The sequence below is a fragment of the Watersipora subatra genome, chromosome 7 (genome assembly GCF_963576615.1).
Source record: "Watersipora subatra chromosome 7, tzWatSuba1.1, whole genome shotgun sequence".
Taxonomy (NCBI): domain Eukaryota; kingdom Metazoa; phylum Bryozoa; class Gymnolaemata; order Cheilostomatida; family Watersiporidae; genus Watersipora; species Watersipora subatra.
This window is the reverse complement of record NC_088714.1, coordinates 41639448-41661744: the sequence shown is the minus strand read 5'-3', so window position 1 is coordinate 41661744 and position 22297 is coordinate 41639448. Positions and strand designations below refer to the sequence as shown.

Below are 22297 nucleotides of genomic sequence, written 5' to 3'. Positions count from 1 at the left end.
GAAGGGTCAAGAAAGGCAAGAAAATGTGTAGAACATGGGTGGTTTCATATGGTTACAAGCAAACACCAGGAACAATTTAAACTCACTACTAATCATCTGGTTGCATTGATATTTGTGTAGAAGGCGCACCCAGAGATTTTTCACATCTCTGCTATTTAAAATGCCACTAACAACCAGCCTGTTTTACAAATAATACAAATAACATTGAATTTTTGCCTTTTGATATATATAACTTGCTACTTTGAAAACCGATGACACTACCCTGAAGCAAATTTAATGTCAATTACGACAACGATGATAGCTCATTAAATTATTCGCAATAGATCAATCTCCAATCCATGAAAAGATTTTGTCTTGCTTCTATTTTTGCAGTATGGGTTGATAGTACTCGTTTGGTCTTATTGTAGGTGTGCAAGGATGGTAGAAGTGTGAAATGATATTCCTTGTAGGTATCTTATAAAGGTACGAGTTAACTTAGTTAAGGTACGAGAAACTCATCGTATGTGTGCTATAAAAGTATGATTATGATATAACACTCATTGTACGCTTGCTAGAAAGGTGTGATGTGATGGTTATTGTACGCTCGCTATAAAGGTGTGAGTGTGATGTGATGGTTATTGTAGGTATGCTATAAAGGTGTGAGTGTGATGTGATGGTTATTGTACGCTCGCTATAAAGGTGTGAGTGTGATGTGATGGTTATTGTAGGTATGCTATAAAGGTGTGAGTGTGATGTGATGGTTATTGTAGGCATGCTATAAAGGTGTGAGTGTGATGTGTTGGTTATTGTAGGTATGCTATAAAGGTGTGTGATGTGATGGTTATTGTACGCTCGCTATAAAGGTGTGAGTGTGATGTGATGGTTATTGTAGGTATGCTATAAAGGTTTGAGTGTGATGTGATGGTTATTGTAGGCATGCTATAAAGGTGTGAGTGTGATGTGATGGTTATTGTAGGCATGCTATAAAGGTGTGAGTGTGATGTGATGGTTATTGTAGGCATGCTATAAAGGTGTGAGTGTGATGTGATGGTTATTGTAGGCATGCTATAAATGTGTGTGTGTGTGATGTGATGGTTATTGTAGGTATGCTATAAAGGTGTGAGTGTGATGTGTTGGTTATTGTAGGCATGCTATAAAGGTGTGATGTGATGGTTATTGTAGGTATGCTATAAAGGTGTGAGTGTGATGTGATGGTTATTGTAGGCATGCTATAAAGGTGTGAGTGTGATGTGATGGTTATTGTAGGCATGCTATAAAGGTGTGAGTGTGATGTGATGGTTATTGTAGGTATGCTATAAAGGTGTGAGTGTGATGTGATGGTTATTGTAGGTATGCTATAAAGGTGTGAGTGTGATGTGATGGTTATTGTAGGCATGCTATAAAAGTGTGAGTGTGATGTGATGGTTATTGTAGGTATGCTATAAAGGTGTGAGTGTGATGTGATGGTTATTGTAGGCATGCTATAAAAGTGTGAATGTGATGTGATGGTTATTGTAGGTATACTATAAAGGTGTGAGTGTGATGTGATGGTTATTGTAGGTATGCTATAAAGGTGTGAGTGTGATGTGATGGTTATTTTAGGCATGCTATAAAGGTGTGAGTGTGATGTGATGGTTATTGTAGGTATGCAATAAAGGTGTGAGTTTGATGTGATAGTTATTGTAGGTATGCTATGGTAAACTGGAAATAACAGTAGTTACGCCCAAACCTGTTGGGATTTTGTTTAAGGACATTCACCGATGACCCCGTATATAAGCCTTTCTCGCATTTAAACCGAGCCTAAAAAATCCTGAAATCAGGGAATTTATAAGAATTTGCATATTAGCCAACTCCATAAATTGTAACACGCCGTATCAAAGCAAAAAGATGCGGAAGTTTAGCGGCTTTTGTAAGTTTAGTACAAATTGTTTCTGTTTCCGATTGGTGAATAGAATCGGCTTTTATGTTGGGATATACGGTGAATTTTGGCTACTCACTTGATTCTTCTCTACTATGATTGATACTGAAGGCCGGTTCACACTATATCACTGTATGTAGGAGTTGTCCTTTCACCGTTCATCGTCAGCCATGTGCACCGTAAACTGATAGCATCGACGAAGCAACGCGGATACGTCGGGAAGTTTGCAGCTGTTAAACTTTTCCAATATTTCTCTGAACATCGACAACAGCCTGTACGTGTGCACTATTTTGGCAATAGTAATTCGTGGTCGCACATAAGGTGATTGATTTATTTCCGTTTATGATATTGGCTGCGGGACTACTATTTAGTTTGAAAACAAAGAAGTCCTTTTGACAAAAATTTAAAAAGAAAAATGAGAACACTACGTCACAGAGTATTTGCTGATGCAAATGTGGATTGTGATAGTGTAAACATTGTTATCATCGACGATCACTAAAGTATTGTGGCATCAACGCCGAGATACGGCGATATAGTATGAACCAGCCTTTGATTTCTTAATTATGCGATATTTAATTATTCTTAGCTTATGTTATATATATATTTAGTTCAGTTAGTTGCTACACAAGCTCTTCACATTTCCTTTGTATCTCTTATCATGTATTTTGTCTTTGTGGATTAACTTTTGGATAGTTTTAACAAAAGAATTAACAATTACATTCTTAAAACGCTCATGTAACTAGACAATAGCATCCTTTGTTGCTATTAGACATTTACATGTTCTGATCCTCACGCTTATTTGGCAATTACTTGAGTGTTACACTTGTAGAACAATCTTAATTACACTCCACTCGCTTCTTAATCAATCTGTTACCACACCTTTTCTGCAAACGTTTCAGTTGTGAACACTCTGTAATGGGCCAGTCAGCGCAATGAAGCTATAGATGAGAAGTAGTAAACATTATTATCACTAGGTGCAGGATATCAAATAAACACCTGCAGTTTTCAACTAAAGATCATTACATAAGTAGAAATCTATATAATTATATATAATATAATTATATTGCTTTATTTAAATGATTTCTCAAAAATATTTTTAAGCTTTAACGCAAATTATTAAAACAAACTTTGTTGACATGAAAATATAACTGGTAAGATGGTGGTCTACATGAAATTGTTTAGCTATACTGTTGACAGCAAATGAAAATGTCTTTGCAAAGGTTACTTTATAATCTTGGTTCCCTTCCTTCTTCATCAGTCCCCGTCAGTCAACACTGATCCATGTGGATGGCCTGCTAAAATGGGTCATAATTAAACATATATTTGAATTTTTAAAAAGCAATAATTTGCAGTTTTAAAATTATTTGGTTTTAGAGAATTATGTTACCATATTCAATATTACCTTTTAAAATAGTTAGCTTATATTTTGCACTTGTTTTATTTTTATGGTTAGCATGGTGTTACAGTTTGAAGGCCAAATTTCTTTATAACAATGCATATTTTTGAACCATCTAAGAAATTATGAAACTAGGTTGGTTTGTATTACCCACTAGTTTCTTTTCTATAATTCCAAAATGCCAGCATAAAGGTTTTGTTGATATGAAGGTTAAATTAAGGAACTTGCCTGGGGAGATTGTAGAAGGAGAAGTAGTTGACGATGAGGAGGAGGTTGAACTGACAGTTGGTGTATAAGTCATCTGTTCAACTGTGGTGGTTGGGGGTCGCCTCGCTCGGTGTCTTTCTGATCTCCTTGTAGTATACCAGGAAGCTGTTGTTGTGGTACTACTCGTACTGCTGGTATACAATTGTGTTGTAGTGCTGCTAGTATACCAAGGAGTGGTAGTACTTGCGCTATCGGTATACCATGGTGTTGTGGTAGTGCTGTACCAGGGCGTGGTAGTGCTTGTCGTGTACTGACTGGTAGTACTGGCATAATTAGTCGTCGAGGGAGCGAATGTTGTAAAATATCGTTTTCTTGTTGTCCTTGGCCTGTTAGCTCGATGCTGTTGCGACCTTTGCGTTGTATACCAAGGAGTGCTGGTGCTGCTGCTTGTGCTTGTGTATGGTACAGTTGAGGGTGTGTAAGTTCTACAATTATTTTAATACAAGGGTATCTTTTCTTGATATAGTAGGAGGCGTTTGCTTTTAAATTCAACTATTGTCAAACAGGAGCTTTAAAATGGGCTCTTTGTGTGATAAAAGTACATGTATTACAACATTAAGAACTCCACAGTACTTACTGGGAGGGCTTTGTCGTGAATTTTATTGTCTTGATGAGGTGTCTCTTTGCTCTTGAAATTATTCCTGAGATAATACCTGCCGAGCGCTTGGTCCGGTCCACTAGTACAGTTCCATCCTTGTAACCTATTAAAAATGGATGTTTTTATTTTGTGAATAAATGCAAATTGAGAATGGTAAGTTTCACCAAAGACCCTTAAAAACTCATGAAATGACTGTGTGACCGTTAAATTTATGTGTTTGTTACCTGTTGCAGGTGTCGTGCTAGATGTAGAAGAGGTTGAGTACCAAGGGGTTGTGGTACTGCTTGTATAGTCAGTCGTTGAAGGGGTATAGGTAATAGGGCTTTGTGTAGAGGGTTGTTTTGTCCGCTCTTTTGTTGGTCTTCTAGCTTTGTGCCTTTGTGATCTTGCAGTCGTATACCAAGGGGTGGTTGTACTGCTAGTACTGGTAGTGTACCAAGGTGTAGTGGTACTGCTAGTATACCAAGGTGTAGTGGTACTGCTAGTATACCAAGGCGTAGTGGTACTACTTGTATACCAAGGAGTAGTGGTACTGCTTGTATAGTCTGTAGTTGAAGGTGTATAAGTTGTGATATGCTTTGAAGTTGTGTAATTGGGTTTCTGAGATGTCTTTGGCCTTCTTGCCCTATGTCGCTGAGATCTTGCTGTTGTATACCAAGGCGTTGTTGTACTGCTCTTGATGGTACTTGTGCTCACGTAATCAGTTGTCGGTGTGTAGGTTCTGAACAAAAATGGAAGATAATTGCGTAAGCTTAACAGTTTCAGGTACTGCGCTTAAAAACTTGAGGACAGCAAATTCAAAGTAACAAAATACATGTAATGCAATGCTCACAAAGCCCTCCAATCCCTTTTTGAAACTCATGAAGATTGTAAATAAAACAAGAGGCAAACCATTCGTATCATATTTAAAGCAAAGCTAAGTTTTTCATTTTCACTAAATGTGTATTGGCTCGTGTTTCACTTTTACTCCCCAAAAGCTCTGTTGTCTTACAAAGGCATGATGAAGAATAGCATGACAATGATATGAACAGTTGTTCATTGAGTTCCATATACCTAACCCTTTATATTCCCTTAATAACCCAAGACTAGAATCCTCAAGCGCTGTTGTCGCATTTTATAAAAAAGTAGAGCTAAAATTAGAAGCCACTCACAAATTGCTGTTTCGGGGTTATACATTTTGGTGCTTATCGTTGTAGAACCTTGGAATTCTGCAATCTACTTGGTAAATATTATCACTAGCAATTTCAGAACCTTCATATCCATGTTTTAAACAGTGACCTGAAAATTAGTGTGCAGCATTCAATGCGTGTGCAACAGTGGCCCAGTCTGCACGTTCATTGAAACAATTACAGGGTAGGCAACTTCTAATTAATTTTTAACTTTCAGCCATGTACTCATTGAATAATTCTTTAAATTTTTACATATTTGTGCATTTATAGTTGTCCTGTTTTTATACCTTATGCTTTCAAACTTGATAATTTGATAATCATAGCTTGATATCGCTAACTGCTAATACTGGTAAAAATAGCATATTAAAAGTCAACATAATGGAAAACTAATCGGTTTTCAATTATTTTTCAAGGAAAAGTGCAAAATCTTTTTGTTTAGTTATAATAGAACTTTACAAACGCTCTTCACTTCAAGTTTTTTATGTATAGACGTATATGGTTTATTGTGCCCTGAGAGATAAAGCGCGACATCGGCAGTACTTGAAGGCGTCGCCATGTAAATGCTAGGTCGAGGGTGGTAATTCTAAATGCAGTTTTGATGTAAATCACAAAATGGAAAACTTTCAAAAAAGTTCCTGAAAATTGTCCGGTTTGAAAGCAAATGTCAATAATGTTTACAAAGTTGTTTCCAATTTTTAACAAAGGAAAGCCTTTGAATTTTTTTTGCATTAAAATTAATATTTGTATTGGATGTTCTTGTACTGGAGCTGCTCGATGATATGCCAAATTGTATATTTTTGCTGATATCTATGCTAGAGGTTATGCTGGACGTCATGCGAGCTCATACAGCTATCTATGCTAGAGGTCATGCGCGCTCATACATCTATCTATGCTAGAGGTCATGCGAGCTCATACAGCTATCTATGCTAGAGGTCATGCGCGCTCATACAGCTATCTATGCTAGAAATCATATGAGCTCATATAGCTACCTATGCTAGAGGTCATGCGCGCTCATACAGCTATCTATGCTAGAGGTCATGCGCGCTCATACAGCTATCTATGCTAGAGGTCATGCGCGCTCATACAGCTATCTATGCTATAGGTCATGCGAGCTCATACAGCTATCTATGCTAGAGGTCATGCGCGCTCATACAGCTATCTATGCTAGAGTTCATGCGCGCTCATACATCTATCTATGCTAGAGGTCATGCGCGCTCATACAGCTATCTATGCTAGAGGTCATGCGCGCTCATACAGCTATCTATGCTAGAGTTCATGCGCGCTCATACATCTATCTATGCTAGAGGTCATGCGCGCTCATACAGCTATCTATGCTAGAGGTCATGCGAGCTCATACAGCTATCTATGCTAGAGGTCATGCGCGCTCATACAGCTATCTATGCTAGAGTTCATGCGCGCTCATACAGCTATCTATGCTAGAGGTCATGCGAGCTCATACAGCTATCTATGCTAGAAATCATATGAGCTCATATAGCTACCTATGCTAGTGGTCATGCGAGCTCATACAGATATCTATGCTAGAGGTCATGCGCGCTCATACAGCTATCTATGCTAGAGGTCATGCGCGCTCATACAGCTATCTATGCTAGAGTTCATGCGCGCTCATACAGCTATCTATGCTAGAGGTCATGCGCGCTCATACAGCTATCTATGCTATAGGTCATGCGAGCTCATACAGCTATCTATGCTAGAGGTCATGCGCGCTCATACAGCTATCTATGCTATAGGTCATGCGAGCTCATACAGCTATCTATGCTAGAGGTCATGCGAGCTCATACAGCTATCTATGCTAGAGGTCATGCGAGCTCATACAGCTATCTATGCTAGAGGTCATGCGCGCTCATACAGCTATCTATGCTAGAAATCATATGAGCTCATATAGCTACCTATGCTAGTGGTCATGCGAGCTCATACAGATATCTATGCTAGAGGTCATGCGCGCTCATACAGCTATCTATGCTAGAGGTCATGCGCGCTCATACAGCTATCTATGCTAGAGGTCATGCGCGCTCATACAGCTATCTATGCTAGAGGTCATGCGCGCTCATACAGCTATCTATGCTAGAGATCATATGAGCTCATACAGCTATCTATGCTAGAGGTCATTCGAGCTCATACAGATATCTATGCAAGAGGTCATGCGAGGTCATACAGCAGAGAGTTTCAATATCTAGTTTTTACATTTTTCACAGTCACCTAGAAATGGAAAATCTGAGGTTTATCTTGTTTTAAAGTCGAACTTGGTTATTTAAAAATACTAACAAATGTTGTTAATATTTTTGTTTTATCTGACGATGTAGAGCACCACATATAAAAGCTAGCACTGCAACAATTTGGTTTCCTCATTAATATTTAGGAATTGCAAACAGGGTTCTACTATTACGAGCTAGAAAAGTTGTCATTATTGGTGGCCATATGTTAGCAAACATGGAAACAATTTTCCAAGCGAGGTCCATATACGTATATCGAATTAAATTGGAGTTGTCTATTCCATAATTAGCTTTGCAATTGAAATGAGTTTATAGTGTCACCAATCTTTTAAAGCAACTTGTGTGATTTATTGTGAATGACATATGAGACATACACCAGGGAATCTTGTGTTGTCGGCTTTTTGGATGTCCTTGACAGGAATCTTCTTCGGATGGCCATCCAATCCTCTTCATCACTAAATCCCATGGCTCTCCTCTTACTCCGTCTCTGCAGCACACTTCCATCTGGCCACACTGAAAAAATCACAAGTTTGTTAGCGACAAATGCCAGACATGCTATATAAAATATTAATTATTCAATTTTATTATATATTTTACCATTCGAGTTTTCAGCCGGTGGTGTGTTGGAGGTCGTTGAAGTTGAAGACGTTGGAGATGTATAGGTAGTGAGTGAAGTTGTCGGTGTGTATGTTATTGCTGTTCTGGTGATCGGGGAACTCTTAGCTCTATGCCTCTGTGATCGTTGAGTCGTATACCATGGTGTCGTTGTACTGCTTGTATACAATGGTGTTGTTGTACTGCTTGTATACAATGGTGTCGTTGTACTGCTTGTATACAATGGTGTTGTTGTACTGCTTGTATACAATGGTGTAGTTGTACTGCTTGTGTACCAAGGTGTAGTGGTACTGCTTGTATAGTCAGTAGTTGAAGATGTGTAGACTGTAGTTCTTGGTCTTCTTGCCCGATGTCTTTGTGAGCGTTGTGTTGAGTACCATGGAGAGGTGGTGCTAGTGTAGCCTGTTGTTGTGGGCGTGTATGTTGTTACACGTTGTGTTGTGTGCTGAGAAGGCTTCGGGCGCCTTGCTCTATGTTGCTGAGTCTTTGAAGTTATCGTATAAGGAGTAGTTGCTGTACTGCTACTGGAGTATACTTGAGTAGTGGTACTGGTGGATGGTGTATAGGTTCTGCAAAGATATCCCAAGTATGATTTATTATGGAGTTGTCTGCATATTATGTATGGGATACTTAGCCAGTTTAAAAAAAGTTCAGCTTCTTTTATACATATCAGTGTCCTTAACTTGTGCTAATATGCACTTTAGTGTTGACATTTTACCTAAAAATAATTCATGGCACAACTGCTAAATGCCATTGTATGTCAGTTTTTCCTTGTTATAAAACTTCCCTAAGGCTGCCTGCCTTCGTATTTATACTTGCAACACTGTCAGCTCTGTATGACCAGGATGTTTGCCAACTCAATCTTACCGATAGCTTTGAAAAAAGCCAAACAGTCATTTCTCTAAAGCGTCTAGCACTAAGACAATAACTGTCAACAAGATATTTGCTATCTTTCAGCTGAAAAGTCTTTTTTGTCCAATCAGGTAAGTTATTCAACTACAAATAGAATATACTTTAAGCTACCCACAATATCATGCAACTAAATTTGTTTTTCTCTAACCTTGAATAACTAATACAATTTTAATATTTTTATTGATATTAACATTTTATAACTCACCACGAATTTCTTCATTCAGCGGTGAATCCTAGATCCTCATTTCGGAATACTTGGCATTTTACTATAACTTTTATTGTTAAACTTAGCTGGAAATTTAAAGTTTTTAATAAATTTGAGAACCGATTTTATTCATAGCCTACCTAGTAGAAACAGGATATGAAAACAGAAGAATAAACGGGAAGGCCAAACATTCATCCTTAAAACAATTGGGAAGGCCAAACATTCATCCTTAAAATAAACGGGAAGGCCAAACATTCATCCTTAAAATAAACGGGAAGGCCAAACATTCATCCTTAAAATAAACAGGAAGGCCAAACATTCATCCTTAAAAGGCTATGCATTTGCAAAAAAGCTTGTTGTAATTTAACAGAAAATGCAAATGTTGATCTCTAGTGACATCTTTAGCAGCTAGGGTACATGTCTTGTCTTTCATTGGCATATAAACTAGGCGGGTGTGATGAAAGCGTCGTCTACTCTTTCACATTAGAACAGTAATGAAATGATTTAATGAGAGCAAATATTTTGGTTACTGATGCAATAATTTGAAATGTATATAACTCGTTAATACTTTCATAAGATAAGATTCATCTAGCAATTTCTACTGCTACAGTTTTTTTTTTTCTTCAAACCTGTTAGTATAAAAGTCATACTTACATATCTTGATCGCCCTTTTCACTGTCTACATTCCGTTCCTGGAAAGATTTCTTAAGATCCAGGACATGTCGTTTCTTCATTAAATGCAAAACTGTTCCGTGGTTAAAGGATCCATCTGATCGTGCTTCTTTTTGCCTTGTTGTAGTGGTGGCAATGGTGCTTGTGACATTTCGATTTAGGTTAGTACCTAACAGGTTATAAATTATAAGTTACTTCAAGGGTTCTGGGTTAATATATAATATATTATAGAGTGGAGTAACTTCAAGGTTTCAATGTTGATATCTAATAGATTATAGAGTGGAGTAACTTCAAGGTTTCAATGTTGATATCTAATAGATTATAGAGTGGAGTAACTTCAATGTTTCAATGTTGATATCTAATAGATTATAACGTGGAGTAACTTCAAGGTTTCAATGTTGATATCTAATAGATTATAACGTGGAGTAACTTCAAGGGTTCAATGTTGATATCTAATAGATTATAGAGTGGAGTAACTTCAAGGGTTCAATGTTGTTATCTGATAGATTATAGAGTGGAGTAACTTCAAGGTTTCAATGTTGATATATAATAGATTATAGAGTGGAGTAACTTCAAGGTTTCAATGTTGATATCTAATAGATTATAGAGTGGAGTAACTTCAAGGTTTCAATGTTGATATATAATAGATTATAAATTGGAGTAACTTCAAGGTTTCTATGTTGATATCTAATAGATTATAGAGTGAAGTAACTTCAAGGTTTTAATGTTGATATATAATAGATTATAAATTGGAGTAACTTCAAGGTTTCAATGTTGATATCTAATAGATTATAGAGTGGAGTAACTTCAAGGTTTTAATGTTGATATATAATAGATTATAAAGTGGAGTTACTTCAAGAGCTTTATGTTGATATCTAACAGGTAATAAATTGGTTATTTTAATTTATTTGCTAGTTATTTTTTAACCAAACTTAAAACAATATTCAATGAGTGAATTCAATAGCACAGAAGTGTTATTTAATTTACTGATAAATTCCTAAGTTTTCAATTCATAAAACACGTGCCGTTCTTGCTCAAAATACTTCGGAGCCGATCAGATCGACATGCACTACTCAACATAACGCGTGATATAGAACATTCTCTTGTTCTCTCTAAGTTATAAAGCAGGTCCGTTAATAGCTATTCTTCATTTGTAACATTGATTCAAAGACCAGATCTTTAGCAAAAGTAACTGTACTACCTTATTGCAATAGGGAACAATTTGAGCTGTTCCATCTAGCATTACCTGATCTTCACGATAAGAACAGCTCTATTTCATTCATATATTCAACGAAATTTATACCCTAGGACACTTATATTTCGCTAGTATTTAGTTTCGTGAGTAGCATACAGAGTAAAATTTCGCTGCTACTTAATTTCGCAGCTCTGATGAGTGCGCAAATATGGTGATGTGAAAATAAATGCAGTGGAACAAACATAATTAGATTCCTCAGGTCCAGTTCACTGGTAAAGAAGAAAATTTCAATTTGGGACTAGTTTGTATTTGTGAACTGCATTTAGAAATGTGTAAGCGAGATCGATAATGCAATTTGTCGCTTGCTGCCATTTGTTTCTTGGACTATCAATGACGTCTAGGTCCCTGCTGCCGTGACTGAAGTGGTACCAATACTAGATCTCAAGTATTTATAGCATGCAGTGGCCATGGCTCAGTTTGATTTCACTTGTGGGTTGAGAGGTTTTCATGTTTATCGAGATTTCTGGACTCCTGACATGGAAGATGTTTTGACCGTATGTTATCAACAATAGCAGAAAAGGAATGCAATTATTCATTGACTATTTTTGTTAAGGAATCGAATGGTGATTGGATTTAATCGATGAACAAGAGTATAATTACCTGATGAAATTGCCCGATAGAAATTGCCCAATGAGCCCAACCACACACGAAAATTATCTGCATTTCTAATATGACGATTTTATTGTGGATATCAATTAACAAAGCTATTTAATTTGGCGTTTTCGCTCATTTGTTATGATTGTTTAGTTTCGCTCATAAAATTTTCACGAGATGATGACTCCGCGAAAGTTAAATGACACAAATACATAAGTGTCCTAGGGTAGATCAGCCCAGAGATACACTAGTTGGCGCATGCCTCAACTATCCACATAATTGTAGCATATGTCGAAGGGCCTAGGATGTCGCATCAACTATGTAAAATATTGTCAGTTCAGGCAGTTACTGTTGCTCAACTAAAATGTAATTGTCTCTTTAGTAAGGTCTCTTTTAAGCTGGAGAGATTAGATTGGATTAGATTGGGAAGCTAGATTATAGATTGGAGTGAGGTATCAATACCTCTTTAGTGAGGTATTGATATAGTAAGCCAAAGGTTTGATATGAATATGACATGACATTCATGCAAAATGTTTTCTTCAAGTTATGTTAAATGAACTTGTTAGCTCAGTGTCAACTTCTTTACCCATATATTTTTATCAATATAGTTTTTAGAACATGAAACTGGAAATTTTCATGGTTGTGTGCCCGACGGGAAGCTGAAGCACTAATAGCTTTTAATCTATAAACAACACATATAATGCATTTAAATCGAATGTTGTTTGTTATTGATACGCAGCAGGGATTGGAAAGAGATGTCAAACCACATCTCATTTTTCTATTTTGTTTTTAACGTTGCTAAATTAACTTCCTTTGAAAGTCATCTTCTACAAGTGATTAGATTTTAAATGCATGTTTGTTAGATGTTCAGTCTCAACCCAACTTCTGCTGATTTAATACAACTTACCCTGTCTGTTTGCTCTTCTTGCAGCCTTCCTTCTTTGTCGCTCAGCTTTGGTTACTTTCCGTCGATTTATATTTTCGATTTTGTTAGTTTCCATAGCATTGCTAGTTAGCTCTGATCTGCTGCTCAGCTTTGGAATAACATTTCTCTCTTCTGGTGGCGCCTCTATAACAATACTTGTGTATTGATGAATGCCAGTTTGAATATGTTTTGCTTTCCAACTTTAAGGTTTAGCCAAAATGCAATTACAATTACGATAAAACAGAAGCCTTATACTACGGCCTAAACTTCGAGTCAAGCTTTTATTCATCTGAAAGACAAAACTAGTTAATCCAGTATTGAATGCTGGTCATGCTTTAATGAATTATGTTCTAAAAGAATGTTGAAGTCTGGATGGAAAGTAGGTAGTTAGCACTGTAAATAAATGTTGTGTATGCTTACCACCTATTCTGTAAAGTTCGACGCCTTTTGTGTTCTCAATCACTTTTGTAAACGCACGGGCAAATATTCGGTAAAATTCTTGGTTGTTTCTTGCAAATCTCTCTACCTGTGACGAAAATCTTGTGTAATGATTTAATATGTTTCTTGAAGGACTTATTCAGTTCTTCAGCATACTAATCAGGAAATGCTGATATTGAGCACATTTTGGACTGTCAAAATTGATTTTTATTTGTTTTTTGTGGTTTCTTCCTCTCCTCTACAACTTGTTTTAATTTTCAACTTGTTTCAACACATTTGCTAAATAAATAGTTTCCGGTACTCGGTATAAGCACACTGACTATGAAATGGTAGTATGCATAATCAGGTCATGCAAATGCCAACTGCATCCATTTGATTTCGCACTACATATATACAGGAAGTGTATCATCACAACTAAATCATTTGTGATTTGCCATGCATATGACCAAGACCAGTATTATCTGGAATATATAAAAGGCATAACTCACTTTTCAATTATAGGCTCAAAAACTGCTGTAAGAGCTTTTGATAATTTTCACATACCACTGGTAGTTCTTTTGAAGGTTCACATGTCATCATTTCGCCATCTTCTGAGTTAAACAAATTGCACTCAGCGATGCCTTTGCTCTTCGGTGTGACAGTAATCTTGTGCGCTAAGGAGGCATCAGCCCCAAGCGCAATAACAGACTTCTCATTCGTTGCCCAAAACATGCTATAAATAACAAAAGGCTTTTATTACTCTGAAACTGAAAGATTTGTTACTACAACATTAGTCTACATAAAAATTAGGTTTAGCTGATTAACAAGGTTTTTATATATTCAGTACACAACGCATATTCACTCAATCGATAGTTTTGTATTTGGATGAGACACAGTCACATGAAGGGTAGTGTTTTGTCTATACGATGCACACGTCATATGATGGGCAGTGTTGCATTTGGATGTCACGGACTCACATGAAAGGTAGTTTTGTGTCGGATAATACACATGTCATCTGATACATTGTTATTTAACCAGTTTGTGGTCAATGTTAATACGATTCCCCTATCATACTACACTCCAGCACTGTACTGTAGAGGAGACCAAGTAGTCAAGCGAAACTTACTGCCCAGCAGCATTCCTCTCCTGATGATACTGTAAAGACGCATTCAGAAGGTTCTTGTAATAGTTATTGTTGAAAATGTGGCTATCTTTGGTCCATTGGCCTTCGAAAGCTGAATTCTTCTTCGTCATCTTCCCAATAGTATGCGCACCTATAAGTGAAATCTTGTTTTTCTACGAAAGTCTGATCTCCTTACAGTACAGATGTGCTGGGAAGCTTTTTAGAATTTAAAAAAACTGATCAAGATGAAATTTATTGCTCTCAAATTTCAATGACTGAATTACACTGAGCCCTTTGAGTTTGAGTCAGTTAATCTTGTCTGCAAACCAGCATGTAATTTTATAGTAACATACCCAGTATTGCTGTGTGCTCATCAGCAGTCATATTGAACAGTAACATACCCAGTATTGCTGTGTGCTCATCAGCAGTCATATTGAACTCAGCTCCTAAAACTGGTGCATTATGGTTGTGAGGGCCTGGGAAAAAGAAACTTTTACGGTTGGGGGGAGCTTCTCTATTAGGGCAGTCTACTCTTCCCACTCTGTAGGGGATCCGTGGTATGCAAGAGCCATCCTCACACCCTGAAATAATTGTTCATTATACTTAAGCGTTTGAGCAATGCAGTCAGTGGAAATTAGTTTATTGTGGAATTTGTTGGTCACCGAGATGAACAAGATTTGACTGAGTTACCTGGTTGGAAAGATGTTGCGTAATCGACTCCTACAATTCCTGCTGCTGCCACCAAGTCAGCAAACGACATCTTTTCTTTTAGGGTTTTTGCTCCGATCTTACCATTATTCCAAAGATCAAACAATGGATCAAAATACTTTTGAATACCTTAAAAACAAAACAATACTTATATCTCATACACCATGTTTTTTTGGTACTTGTTAGTAATAATTTCATTTGTTGAACATTTATGACGTGCCATTTTTCTATGGTACTCTTGTGTGCATTTTGATGTAAAAATATTGGGTCAACGGTGGCAGACCTGCATTTCCTCCATTATCAAAGTCAATGCATCCATCACATCCTCCCCAACAGTCGTGGAATGTCATTCTCAGGAAGCCGGCGTTGAATGTTGTGACTCCATCTTCTTTGTTGTCATCAATTAGCTGTCTAAAGCACATTTGACATTCGAATCATTAGCTATTGAATGACAACTTTAAATAGTAGAAGCATTAGTTGTTAAATGATAACTCTATTATACAGCATCAAGTAGCCTATATCATGCTTGAAATGTAACCAATGTTTATGTACCCAACTATGTACTCAGATAACCAACAATTAAGTATTATGGACAACGCCTTGGTACCGGTTAGCTGCTTTGGTTTGTTTTGGTAAAACAAATCTTTCAGCCAATCAATTTATTCGTAGTATTTTGTTATCACACCAATTTATTAGGGAAGCATTTTAAACAACTCAGTCTACTATATATTGCTATAAATCTCTTTTTGCAATATACTGCCATTGCAATATTATACTGCCATTGCAATATTATACTGTAATTGCAATATTATACTATAATTGCAACATTATACTGCTATTGCAATATTATACTATAATTGCAACATTATACTGCTATTGCAATATTATACTGTAATTGCAATATTATACTGCTATTGAAATGTTATACCGCCATTGCAATATTATACTGCTATTGCAATATTATACTGCTATTGCAATATTATACTGCTATTGAAATATTATACTGCTATTGCAATATTATACTGCTATTGAAATATTATACTGCTATTGCACTATTATACTGCCATTGCAATATTATACTGCTATTGAAATATTATACTGCTATTGCAATATTATACTGCTATTGCAATATTATACTGCTATTGAAATATTATACTGCTATTGCAATATTATACTGCTATTGAAATATTATACTGCTATTGCAATATTATACTGCCATTGCAATATTATACTGCTATTGAAATATTATACTGCTATTGCAATATTATACTGCTATTGAAATATTATACTGCTATTGCAATATTATACTATAATTGCAACATTATACTGCTATTGCAATATTATACTGTAATTGCAATATTATACTGCTATTGAAATATTATACTGCTATTGAAATATTATACTGCCATTGCAATGTTATACTATAATTGCAACATTATACTGCTATTGCAATATTATACTGCTATTGAAGTATTATACTGCTATTGAAATATTATACTGCCATTGCAATATTATACTATAATTGCAATATTATACTGCTATTGCAATATTATACTGCTATTGAAGTATTATACTGCTATTGAAATGTTATACTGCCATTGCAATATTATACTGTCATTGCAATATTATACTGTCATTGCAATATTATACTGCTATTGAAATATTATACTGCCATTGAAATATTATACTGCCATTGCAATATTATACTGCCATTGCAATATTATACTGCTATTGAAATATACTGCCATTGCAATATTATACTGCTATTGAAATATTATACTGCCATTGCAAAATTATACTGCCATTGAAATATTATACTGCCATTGCAATATTATACTGCTGTTTAAATAGTTTGAAAGCCGGCAAAACTCAATATTACATGAATTTACATTTAACTTTAATCAAATTAGTTTGAATATTGCAAAATTTCAGACACTGAATCTTATGTAGCTACTGAAATGAATCCTTTGTTATATTTATTCATATGAAGTACAGGGCGGGCAGCAGTAATGTAGGCAGCACCGTTTGAACAGACCATCACATAAACAGCAGATCCAAAAAGGCAAATCTAAAATTTGTTTCAACATACTGTATAGCAAAATATGAAAGAAGTCGTAAGTGTACAAAGCTTGTAAAATTTTTTACATGTCTCACGTCTTTTAACTGTAGTGTCATACAAAGCACAAGTTTTACAAGTTTGGCTGTGATTGGTGAGATGCATTACATATAGCTATGGTAAATAGTCCTTGCTAAAGATGGGGGTAGCCAGAGTATATATCTATCTAGATTATTAAAAGGCAAGCGTAGTATTCACATCCTTCCACTCTTCACTGTCATACGTAAATTCTAGGCTGATAAAACTGACATAATGACAGATAAAACAATGGCATAATGTACCTCAGTAAATTCTTCACTATTCCAAAGTCACGCTGGGTGAACGCTGGGAAAACTGGCACTAACTCCTCTGGCACATGCTCTTCGGCATTGCTTTTTCTGCTATTTTCCAATAGACTTAACATCACTAACAAAAGGGCTGTCTTGTGTATAAAGCTCATCTAAAATGGTGGTATTTTGTCCTGGAGTTGCACTACGGTGTTAACGTTAAAATTATTGATATTATAACATTATCAAAATTGGCTACACAGAGTCACAAAATTAGTTCAACAGGAGAAACGACGCTTAACATAACGTAGCATGTTAACCGTAAAACCTCTATATGAATGCCGCCTTTATTTGAATGCCACCTCTAATAGAACACCACTGTAGAAGAAAGATTGAAAAAATACGGCGCCATCCTTTATTTGACTACCACCTCTAATTAAACACTGGTGTTTAATTGGACACTATTATAATAGAAGGGTTGAAAAATAGAGCGCCATAGCGTTCAAATAGAGGTTTTACGGTATACCCGTTTTTGCTAACCCAATGAGTTTTGTCCTACTTACGCTGAAAATTCAGATGCTCATGAAAATGTTAAGAAAGGTGTGCACTGGTCATTGTCAGGTGTGAGTGTGTCCTTTCTTATCATAATAATTATAATTAGCTTTTTGTGGACTCACATTGTCAGCAAATATGAAATATTTTGTGACAGTACGTTAATGTTCAGTGTATCCATGTCCTTTAAAGAATAAGATTATAAATAAGCCAGTCAATGCGATACTGGTTACAGAAAATTGTAACTTACCCATACACGACAATAATTACAGGCAATTGTAACTTAGCTATAAACAATACTTACCCATAAACAACAATGATTACGGACAAGCGGACCTCGTAAGGGCAAGCGGACATCATAAAAACTACGCAAGAAATATCCTAGTGTAAACCTTATGTTGTAGAATCACTGTGCAACCATTTTGGCATTTCCAACTCAGCGCTACAGGTTATAAAAAATAAAATTTATTTTTTTTGTTTGAGTTTTTGAATAAAAAAAATTTCTTGAAACTATTAAAAAAATTTAACACTGCATTCAAATGTTGAATGCTTTCAACCTAAGAAGCCTCTGGCCTGTAGGCTGGAAAATTGAAATATGTATTAAATTAATGTATCGACATTAGTTAACGATCTTGCTATAAGGAGCTTTCAAAACAATCTTGATTTAGTTGCAAATCTTTGAAAAGTTTTCAATAATTTTTAATTGTTCTATTCAATTGTTTGTAAAAAGGTATCAGATTAAATTTATTTTAAAATATTGACTCGTATACATTTATAGATCCTCGGGACAGCTCAGTATCTATTACTGACGGAAAATGTTAGGTTTTTTAGCAATTTATCTACCCAGTATCGGTCTATCAATCATTAATTCAATTAAAGGCAATCATTAATTCAATTAAGGCAATTTAATTGCCAACTGAGTATTGATCTATCAATCATTAATTGCCAACTGAGTATTGATCATCAATCATTAATTGCCTGTAAAATCTTGTTTTGGAAGTGATTAAGTTCTAGATATGATCTGGCAGTTGTTTACTGTCATCAATCATTGCAATTGTATTTCTCAAACTCCCTTAATTTGAAGATTTCTAAGCTGGACTTGCCTACCTTTTTTGTGACACTGTCCAAGCTTCCTCTGCTGCCAGGACACCTTCCAAATACACTCCCTTTCACATATCCTCACCAAATAAGCATATATGTGTGAAATGCTCGCTTTATAGTAGTTTATGCCTCATTTCCGTCAGTAACTCTCTCCCTCGGCCAGGTTTTGACGCACACTATCGTGTGCTCACTCATAGGGATGGCTTATGCAGCCTCCAGGAGGTACAAGCAGGTACAATCCCCTTTATCAGATATATCTGATAGGGTTGGGTAATAAGCTGTGACAGCACTCAACTCTATGCTGCTGGATTGCTTTCATGCACTCAACATGTTCACTGGCCAAATTGTTCAGTTTTCCTTCCTCTTAATTCTCCAATGATTAACATTTAGTAGAGCTAGTGAGATATCTGAAAGCTATCATCTAGTCACTAATCAAGATAGATTTTAGATATTACATGTCAAACCATTTATTTGATTTTTGTTAGCTATATTAGCTTATTGCACTTTTTTTGCTTTGGATTTTAGAATGTTTGAAATGTAATTATAAAGTAATATATTAGACATATATAGATATATATACTAGTTGAATGCCCAGATAATAAGTCTTTGCACAGAAAATTTATCTTTGTTTAACATATGATAAAATTTACCATTCTAATTTTCAAACTTCATATCATGAGAAAAGTGTTTTGTGCAATTCAAATAAATTAAGAGAAAGAATGAAACAACTGTGAAGGTTTTCTAACTTTGGCAAACAACTGTAACTTTCAAACTTCATATCACGAGGGAAATGTTTTGTGTAGTTCAAATAAATTAGGAAACACAATAACTCAACTATAAAAGTGTTTACCTAAATGTAAATGTAAAATAATTAGCAATTAATAGCTAAATTATGCCTGTTTTGCTATGATTAATATAAAAATGATTGATTAATGATACAATTAATACGAACTGAGAAAACAAAATAAAAATTCCGAATATGTTGAATTAATAATAACAATTCGTGCATAGAAGTGTGTCTAAGAAAAAGTTACTGTTCCAGTAGAAGCTATCCATCAAAACTTTTAATATGATGATACTGGTACCTCTCGATACTGGTACCTCTCGATACTGGTACCTCTCGATACTGGTACCTCTCGATACTGGTACCTCTCGATACTGGTACCTCTCGATACTGGTACCTCTCGATACTGGTACCTCTCGATACTGGTACCTCTCGATACTGGTACCTCTCGATACTGGTACCTCTCGATACTGGTACCTCTCGATACTGGTACAAATGTTAAAATGAGATATATAAAACTTATATCTGTACCGTCAGAGTTCCTCTCTTCTAAAAAAGACAATCTATCAAACTATTTTTGCTTGCAGGCGTATCCTGACGTGCCCGCCTCCTATACCTTCAAGTTTCTCTCCGCAGGTCAAGTCTTTCATACTTCAGCTACTTGATAGAAATGTTCCTACAAGACTTGGCTCTACCGGAGCCATCGCTGTCAAGAACCATCCGTTCTTTCGGGTGAGCTCTTTAAGAATGTTTGCAAGTTACAGCTCTGCTTGCATTCTCGTCAGCTCCTTTAGGTGCTCTAAATAAACATGGAGATTATTATAGCACACAATGCTAGGCATATTAGATGTCTAGTGTCAGGGTTTTGTTATATATAATATACTGGGTACGTTGAATGGCAGGTTAGTTAGTTAGGTATGCAAATGATATGTGGTATATTAGGTGGCAGGCGTTAGTTATATTATATATACCTGATGTATTGGGTGACAGGTGTTAGTAATATAGAATATACCCGGTGTATTAGGGGACAGGTGTTAGTTGCACTATATAAAATATACCTAGTATAATGAGTGACAGATGTTAGTTATGTAAAAGGGAAATGGTTTGTCGAATAAAACAAAATAACTACACAGTTGCTGACAGGGTTTACTGCCTGTGTTATGAGGTTGCGCATAGCTATCTCTTGGTTATGCAGGTGAGTGTTCAGCGTTCTGTAATACTGGTTTATATAGAACAGAAATAATACGATTAAGGAAAAATTATCGTTTCATTTGATGAAAAAAAAAATATTCACCCTTAGCTACATATTTCAAGTGAATCTGGAGACAATGTATTGATGAAAAAGATCATATTTAAAAGTCTACGTTTGAGATGAGACGCCTATTTATGAAATACAGTAAAAATGTGCCAGATAAAATTAATCCATCTCAACATTTCCTTTCCTATGTTAGAAATCAGTCATATAAGAATACACCGGTGTTGATAAATACTTGTGGTAGTTGTATGAATGCATTATATAACTCTGAGTAAAAGCCAAATATACAAACCTAAATTACATAGAAGCTAGACTGATAGAGCGATGATTGTTAACATAAGGTATGTCTTGTATTGTCACTTATACTTTATGTCTAACCTATATATATATATATGAATGGACAATTGTATGTAGAGGCAGTAGATACAGAGCTGCTCTATCTTACACTAAGTGAACATTAAATTAACATTTTTAATTATATTTTATCTAATGTTTTTATCTTTGATATTGTTTACATTTTATTGTTAATCAACATGTCCAATTTTTCCACGTTCCCTAGGTTTCGGCGGTCTTTTCTTCCCATCACTTTCTTCCTCCTAATAACTACGAGACAGCTTTGTAGCCTTCATAAAGAATTCATACAGAGGGGATTGTTCTTTTTCTATACATTCTTTAACTTTAAACAAGAGATTGACTCCTTTACATTTCATCACTACTACCTCTCGTATCTCTTGGAATCCATAATTCTAAGATTAAAAGTAGAACATATGAACCTGTGTTTAATAGTATTCAAAACACTGTGGAACCAAACAATGTGATGGAGAACTGTGTAAATATGGACTGGCCTGCAAAACTTCAATGTTTTAAAGAATTCCGGGCGTGATTTGTTGGAAATTACTTTGGATGTCAAGTTAAATTATTACTCCAGTTTTACATTGTATCTGCTATTTATTATTATTATTTATGTATCTGCTATGTATTTGTATTGTATCTGCTAGCCATTAGGAGCATAACTCTCTTCCAGTGGGTCTGCTCGTCATTAAGAACATAACTCTCTTCCAGTGGGTCTGCTAGCCATTAAGAACATAACTCTCTTCTAGTGGGTCTGCTCGTCATTAAGAACATAACTCTCTTCTAGTGGGTCTGCTCGTCATTAAGAACATAACTCTCTTCCAGTGGGTCTGCTCGTCATTAAGAACATAACTCTCTTCCAGTGGGTCTGCTCGTCATTAAGAACAT

The 22297-nt window shown here is 35.8% G+C and overlaps 1 protein-coding gene across 1 annotated transcript in view; it reads left to right on the top strand.

Moving 5' to 3' along the window:
• The window catches only part of LOC137401218 (ribosomal protein S6 kinase alpha-5-like), a 74553-nt gene that overhangs the window by 19093 nt on the left and 33163 nt on the right, over nucleotides 1-22297 (top strand). The window contains exon 9 of the mRNA XM_068087618.1: nucleotides 20391-20535. Within this exon, the coding sequence (XP_067943719.1) occupies nucleotides 20391-20535 (145 nt within the window). The remainder of the gene's footprint in view (nucleotides 1-20390; nucleotides 20536-22297) is intronic.